At 36.7% G+C, this 8,265-nt stretch overlaps 1 protein-coding gene across 1 annotated transcript in view; it reads right to left on the bottom strand.

Annotated features, from left to right (window-relative positions):
- Positions 1-8,265, bottom strand: part of MAGI1 (membrane associated guanylate kinase, WW and PDZ domain containing 1) — a 741,784-nt gene that overhangs the window by 93,988 nt on the left and 639,531 nt on the right. The window contains exon 6 of the mRNA XM_011980350.1: positions 267-349. Within this exon, the coding sequence (XP_011835740.1) occupies positions 267-349 (83 nt within the window). The remainder of the gene's footprint in view (positions 1-266; positions 350-8,265) is intronic.

Here is an 8,265-nt window from a genome sequence, read left to right on the forward strand (position 1 = left end):
GATGTATCTTCATTTGAACAGTTTGACTGTTCTGCTCCTAATGGAGATATTAGTATGCATCTGTCTTCATGTGTAAACAAATTCTTCTCTTGAAACAACTCTGACTTTCCTCCTGCTTTTGTAAACCACAGTCCATTTAGCAGAAATTGGATTACCTTTTAAAAACTCAACCTAAGACCCGACTGACCTGGCTACAACTCTTTAAAATTTGCACATGTGAACAGTGCCCCCAATTCACTTAACCCAAGACCTGCTTGGCCCCTTACCATCATCTTCACACTCTTCCAGAGGCTTCTGCTGCTTGTTCAGGCACCGAGGGTCTAACCAAGATGTTGTTTTCGTATTATGGCTGCAATCCAGAAACAAAAATAAGGAATTTGTTTGAAAAAAACAAACCAAAAAAAAGCAAGAAGCCCATGATGGAATTACACAGTCTTGAATATTTCTTCCTTAACCACAACAAAGATACTTTCTAACAGCAAATCCAAACCAGATGACGGCCTGAGTTTAGAATTATAAAATTGCTTGGGGAGGGTCTTAGGTAGGCTTTTTACTTACCTAACATATGATTATTCAATTACTGAAAGCTTAAAAAGTAATACCAGTTTCATTTTTGAAAAATGAGTTGCAAATGATACCCCTTGCCTATACCATCTACCCTTGTCTAGATTATTTTAGACTTCGCATTTGTCACAGAGAAAACTTCAATTTATTTTAAATTTAACTATGATTTGAATCTTGGATGCTGAAACTCACAAAGAGGGCTGCTATTTCATTCATTATATTACATAAGAATTCTCCTGACAGCATGAAACTACCTCAATTCACATAAATGACTCAAAACTGCCAATATACATCATTAAATCACAGTGTCCTAAATTATGCTTTGGACATAATGATGGCAGCCCCCAATTACTCGTCATAAATAGAATCTGGGCCGAGGATAAGCTTGGAGAGGCTAAACATGTCACTCAACTGCCTTCTAAGGGGTATAGTTCAATTCTAGATGAAGTATTTCAACAGATGGTGACTGGGGCCCTGCAGATCTGAAAGTATACAGACACATTCCCAAAGATATCGTCATTCAATCATGTTAGAAATGTCACCAGAATGGCTGGAAGCATTCAGCCTTTGTGCTTCCCAAAGTAGTGGCTGGGACAAAGTTCTGCTTGAGCCCCCAGGGCACTATGCAGCTAAGGGGGTGCGGCAAACAACTCCAGTCCAGTAGTTTTGGCTACAAACTAGACATGAAAACAAGAAATTTTTAAAAAATTAAGTTTAGGCAGTAACTTAAAAGTTTGTTTGAATTGTGACATTTCGGTTGTAAATTTGGGAGTTGGCAGGGCAGAGGGGTTGCCAAAGTTCTTTATTTTTGATTCAAATCTTACTAATTGTTAAAAAAAAAACTACATGGCTTAAGAGAAAAATAGAATCTGCAAATGTAAACACGTCATATCAACTGTGTTAAAATAAAAATTACAAAAGGTAATATAGCAACCACCACCATCACCACCACCAATCCTACTTAATGTGACCACATATGACTGCCAGAATCTATTCTTTTACATGTTAAAATTTATTTAATCCTTACAATAACCCTATGAGAGAAGTATTATTAGCATTACAATTATTGCTTCCCATATTACAAATGAGAAAATTGATAACAGAAAGGTAAAGCAATTTGCCTAAGGACACCCTGCTGAAACATCACAGAACTGGGAATTAAACCCAGAGAGTTTTGCGCTGGAATCTATAGTCTGCACTATTCCTATGCAGTAAGATAGTAACAAGAATCATTGTTAGGAGAGTAGATTATGCAGGATTAAGAAAAAAACTGTGTTTGAAACAAAAATAATTGTAGATTCACATTCAGTTAAAAGAAAGAATAGAGAGATCCCACACGCCCTTTACCTAGAACCCATCAATAACAACATCTTTCAAAACTACAGTATACTGTGACAACTAGGATACTGATACTGACACAGTCAAGATACAAAACATTTTAATCATCACCGGGGTCCCTCATGTTGCCCTTTTATAGTCACATCTGGTTCCCTTCCAACCATTCCCTCCAACCCTCTTCTTAATCCCTGGTAACTATGAATCTGTCCTCTATTTCTATAATTTTGTCATTTCAAGAAGGTTATATAGCACTGGGCCTGGTGGTAAGTGCCTGTAACCCCAGCACTTTGGAATGTCAAGCCAGGCAGCTTGCTTGAGCTCAGGAGTTCAAAACCAGCCTGGGCAATGTGATTAAATGCCATCTCTACGAAAAAATACAAAAAAAATTTAGCTAGGTGTGGCGGCACACACTAGCCAGGTGTGGTGGTGTGCACCTGTGGTCCTCGCTACTGGAGAGGCTGAGGTAGGAGGATCACCTGAGCCCAGGAGGCAGAGGTAGCAGTGAGAAGAGATTGTGCCACTGCACTCTAGCCTGGGTGACAGAGTGAGACGCTGTCTCAAAATAAAATAAAAATAAAAATAATTTAAAAAAGAATGTTTTATAAATGGAATCATTATATATCGTATTTTATGATTGGCTTTTTCACTCAGCATAATTCTCATCAAGATTGCTATATATATCAATAATCAATTATTTTTTATTGCTGAGTAGTATTCCATGGAATGAATGTATCACAGTCTGTCTAACCACTCAAAGACATCTGGATCATTTCTAGTTTTTGGCTATTTTGACAAATGTACTATAACATTCATGTACATGCTTTTGTGTGAATTTATGTTGTTCACTTCTCTGGGATAAATGATCATGTGCGCCATTGCCGAATGGTATGAGCTGCACGCTTAGTTTGTTACGAACTGTTTTCTAGAATGCCAGACGATCCCACCAGCAATGGATGTGAGATCCAGTTTCACTGAATTTTTACTATCACTTAGTGTTGTCACTATTTTTTACTTTAGCCATCTTAATAAGCAAATGATATCTCATTGTGGTTTTCATTTCCATTTCCCCAGAGCTAATGGGGCTGAACTAATTTTTTCATGTACATCTCTTCCTTCTATATACCCTTTTCAGTGAAATGTCTGTCTCTCTCTCCCTGTCTTCAGTTCACATTCTAACTGAATGGTTTGATTTTTTTTTCACTCCGGAGTTTTGAGAGTCCTTTGTATATTCTACATACCAGTCCTTTTTTAGATGTGGAGTCTGTAAATATTTTCTCTGTAGTTTGTCCTTCCATCCTCTATCAGGCTCTTTCACAAATCAAAAACTTTTCATTTTAATGATGTCGAATTTATCATTTTTTCTTTCTCAGGGATCTTGCTTTTGATGTCTCTTTGCCTAGTCCTGTATTTCAAAAATTTTCTGGTTTTCTGTTTCCCTAAATGTTTTATTGCCTTATGTTTCACATTTCAGTCTCTGATTTATTCGGGGTTAATTTTTTTGTACGAAGTGTGGGGTTTAGGTGGAGGTGAGGTTACATGCCTCTGGTCATCCACTTGCTCCTGGACCATTTACTGAAGAGGCTATCTGCCCTCCATTGGATTGCTTTCAAATTGAATTGCTTTTGTCAAAAATCAGTTGGGCACACTTGTGGATCTACTTCCGGGTTCTACCTTCTGTTCCATTAAGTTATGAGTCTATTCCTTCACCAACACCACACAGTCTTTATTATTGTGACTATATAATAAAGCCACAATAATGTAAATTAGTACATTTGATATCAAGCAGACTAATTACTATGACTTCATTCTTCCTTTTCATAATTGTTTTAGCTATTCTATTTCCTTTGCCTTTCTATTTATATTTTAGAATAAACTTGTCTGTGTCTATAAAAAGACTGAGATTTTAACAGAAATTTAACAGATTTAACAGAAATTACATAAAACCTGTATATCCATTTGGGGAGTACTGATATCTCTATAAATTCTGAGTCTTCCTGTCTGTCCATGAGACATTGTCTCAAAATAAAATAAAAATAAAAATAAAAACAATTTTAAAAAGAATGTTATATAAATGGAATTGTATGTAATACTTTATGATTGGCTCTTTCACTCAGCATAATTTTCATCAAGATTGCTGTATATATCAATAATCAATTCTTTTTATTGCTGGGTAGTATTCCATGGAATGAATATATCACAGCCTGTCTAACCAAAGACATCTGGATCATTTCTAGTTTTTGGCTATGTGGACAAATTTACTATAAAAATTCATGTATATGTTTAAGTACGTCTCTCCATTTATAAGGAACTTCTTTGACTTCTTTCATTGGCATTTTATAGTTTACAGCATATAAGATCCAATATACATTTTGTTAGATTGACATCTGTATTATTTTTTTGAGCAACTTTATATTTTATTTTTGATTTTGGTGACCAGGTATTCATTGCTAGTATGTAGACACACACTTGCTATTTATTAAATTTTAAATTTTTGTGGGTATATGGTAGGTGCATATATTTATGAGGTATAGAAGATATTTTGATACAGACATATAATGTATAATGATCACATCAGGGTAAATGAAGTGACCACCTCCCTCAAGCATTTATTCTCTGTGTCATTTAATTATTTAATTATTTTTAAATGTACAATTACATTATTGATTACAGTCACCCTGCTGTGCTATCAAACACTAGATCTTATTCATTCTTTCTATTTTTTTTTGTAGCCATTAACCATCTCCACTTCCCCCTTACCACCACCCCACCACCCGTCCCAGCCTCTGGTAACCATCATTCTACTCTATCTCCATGAGTTCAATTGTTTTAATTTTTAGCTCCCACAAATAAGTGAGAACATGTGAAGCTTGCCTTTCTGTGCCCGGCTTATTTTACTTAACATAATGACCTCCAATTCCACATAGGTTGTTGCAAATGACTGGTTCTCATTCTTTTTTATGGCAGAACAGTACTCCACCGGGTATATGGACTCCATTTTCTTTATCCATTTATCTGTTGATGAACATTTAGGTTGTTTCCAAATCATGACTATGATGAACAGTCCTGCAATAAACATGGGAGTGCAGATATCTCTTCAATGTACTGATTTCCTTTCTTTTAGGTATATACCTAGCAATGGATTGCTGGATCATGTGATAGCTCTATTTTTACAGCTTTTTTGTTTGTTTTCTATTTCTTTTTGAGGAACCTCCAAACTGTTTCCCATAGTGGTTATACTAATTTACATTCCCTCTAACAGTGTGAGAAGGTTTCCTTTTCTCCACATGCTCGCCAGCATTGGTTATTGCCCGTCTTTTGGATAAAACCCATTTTAACTGGGGTAAGATAACTCACTGTAGTTTTGATTTGCATTTCTCTGATGATCAGTGATGTTGAGCACCTTTTCACATATCTATCTGCCATCTGGAGTCTTCTTTTGAGAAACGTCTACTCAGATCTTTCCCCCATTTTTCAGAGTACTAGATTTTTCCACAGAGTTGTTTGAGCTCCCTATATATTCTCGTTATTAATCCTTTGTCAGATGGACAGTTTGCAAATATTTTCTCCCATTATATGGGTTGTTTCCTCACTTTGTTTCCTTTTCTGTGCAACAGCTTTTTAACTTGATGTGATCCCATTTGTCCATTTTGCTTTGGTTGCCTGTGCTTATGAGGTATTATTCAAGAAATCTTCGCTCGCTCCCATGTCCTAGATAGTTTCTCCAATGTTTTCTTTTAGTAGTTTCATAGTTGGAGGTCTTAGATTAAAGCCTTTAATCCACTTTGATTTGACTTTAATATATGGAGAGAGATATGGGATAGTTTCATGCATCTGCATATGGATATCCAGTTTTCCCAGTGCCATTTATTGAAGAGACTGTCCTTTCCCCAATGTGTGTGCTTGGCACCTTTGTCTAAAATGAGTTCACTGTAGATGTACGGATTTGTTTCTGGGTTCTCTATTCTGTTCCATTGCTCTATGTATCTGCTTTTATGCCAGTATTGTGTGGTTTTGGTTACTATATCTCTGTACTATAATTTGAAGTCAGGTAATGTGATTCCTCCAGTTTTATTCTTCTACTCAGGTTATGTTTGGCTGTTCTGGGACTTTTGTGGTTCCATATAAATTTTAGAATTGTTTTTCATTTTTCTGTAAGGAATGTCTTTGGTATATTGACAGGGATTGCATTGAATGTGTAGACTGCTTTGGGTAGCATGGACATTTTAACAATATCGATTCTTCCAATCCATGAATGTAGAATACAACTGCTATTTATATGCTTATCTTTTATCTTGCAACCTTGCTGAACTCATTTATTATAAAATTTTCTTGGTACATTTCTCCTGATTTTCTACTAAGGTAACCATATAATCTGCAAACAGGAGTAGTTTCATTTCATCCTTTTCAATCTGTATGGCTTTTACTTCTTTATCTTGAATCATAACCCAGGCTAGAACTTCCAGCATGATGTTGAATAAGCGTAGGAACAGCTCAGCACTTGGGGTGGCTGAGGCAGGTAGATTTCTTGAGCCCAGGAGGTGGAGATCAGCCTGAGCAACACAGAGAAACCCTGTCTCTACAAAAACTACAAAAAATTGGCTGGGTATAGTGGCATGTACCTGTAGTCCCAGCTACTCGGGAGGCTGAGGTGGGAGGATTACCTGAGTTCAGGAAAGTTAAGACTGCAGTGAGCTGTGTTCACACCACTGCACTCCAACATGGGCAACAGGAGTGAGACCCTGCCTCAAGAAAAAAAAGAAAAAAGAGTGAGGACAGCTGACGCACTTGGCTTGTTTTCACACTTGCAGGGAAAACATTTCATCTTTTCACTATTAAGTATAATGTTGGCCATAGGTTTTCTGTAGATGTTCTTTATCAAGTCAAAGAAATTTCCTTTAATTCCCATTTTTCTAAGAAGTCTTAATGTGAAGAGTGCTAAATTTTGCCAAATGCTTTTTCCACATCAATTAATATAAGCATTAATTCTTTAGCCTGTTAAAATGGTGGATTACATTGATTGATTTATTTGAATACTGACACAGCCTTGCAGCACTAGAACAATTCCCACTTGGTCATGGGAAATTGCTGATTACTACTTACTAATATTTTGTTAAAGATGTTTGCATCTATGCCTTTTTTGTACTGTGTTTAGTTTTGTTATCAAGGTAATATTAGCTTCACAAAAATAACTTCCTTTTTTATTTTCTGGAAGAGATTATGTAGAAATAGTGTTAATAGTTCACTATTTCTTTTTCAGGAGTTCTTAAATATACAAATTCATTCCTCATTATCTTTTTTTTTGTGTGATGAGTCACTCCTCATTTAAGCCTGGGAGTACTACTTGCATTACTTATTTCTTCTTCTTTTTAAAAAAAATTTTACTTAAGTTCGGGGACACACGTGCAGAACATGCAGGTTTGTTACATAGGTATACACATGCCATGGTGGTTTGCTGCACTCATCAACATGTCATCTACATTAGGTATTTCTCCTAATGCTATCCCTCCCCTCACCCACCACCTCCTGACAGGCCCTCCAGTGTGTGATGTTTCCCTCCCTGTGCCCATATGTCCTCATTGTTCGACTCCCACTTATAAGTGAGAACACGTGGTGTTTGGTTTTCTGTTCCTATATTAGTTTGCTGAGAATGATGGTTTCCAACTTCATCCATGTCCTTGCAAAGGACATGAACTCATTCTTTCTTATGGCTGCATAGTATTCCATTATATATATGTGCCACATTTTCTTTATCCAGTCTATCATTGATGGGCATTTGGGTTGGTTCCAAGTCTTTGCTATTGTGAATAGGGCTGCAATAAACATATGTCTGCACGTATCTTTATAGTAGAATGATTTATAATCCGTATCTTTATAGTAGAATGATTTATAATCCTTTGGGTATAAACCCAGTAATGGGATTGCTGGGCCAAATGGTATTTCTAGCTCTATATCCTGGAGGAATTGACACACTGTCTTCCACAATAGTTCAACTAATTTACACTCCAACTAACAGTGTAAAAGCATCTCTCCAGCATCTGTTGTTTCTTGACTTTTTATTTATTTATTTTTTGAGATGGAGTCTTGCTCTGTCGCCCAGGCTGGTGTGCAGTGATATAATCTCAGCTCACTGCAACCTCTGCCTCCCGGGTTCAAGTGATTCTCCTGCCTCAGTCTCCTGAGTAGCTGGGACTATAGCCTCATGCTAACATGCCTGGCTAGTTTTTTTTATTATTAGTAGAGATGGTGTTTCACCATGTTAGTCAGGATGGTCTCAATCTCCTGACCTGGTGATCCACCCAGCTGGGCCTCCCAATGTTTCTTGACTTTTTTTATCCCTTCTTACTGCTTACTGTTTCTTCTGGG

Source organism: Mandrillus leucophaeus, unplaced genomic scaffold, assembly GCF_000951045.1.
Source record: "Mandrillus leucophaeus isolate KB7577 unplaced genomic scaffold, Mleu.le_1.0 Scaffold210, whole genome shotgun sequence".
NCBI lineage: Eukaryota > Metazoa > Chordata > Mammalia > Primates > Cercopithecidae > Mandrillus > Mandrillus leucophaeus.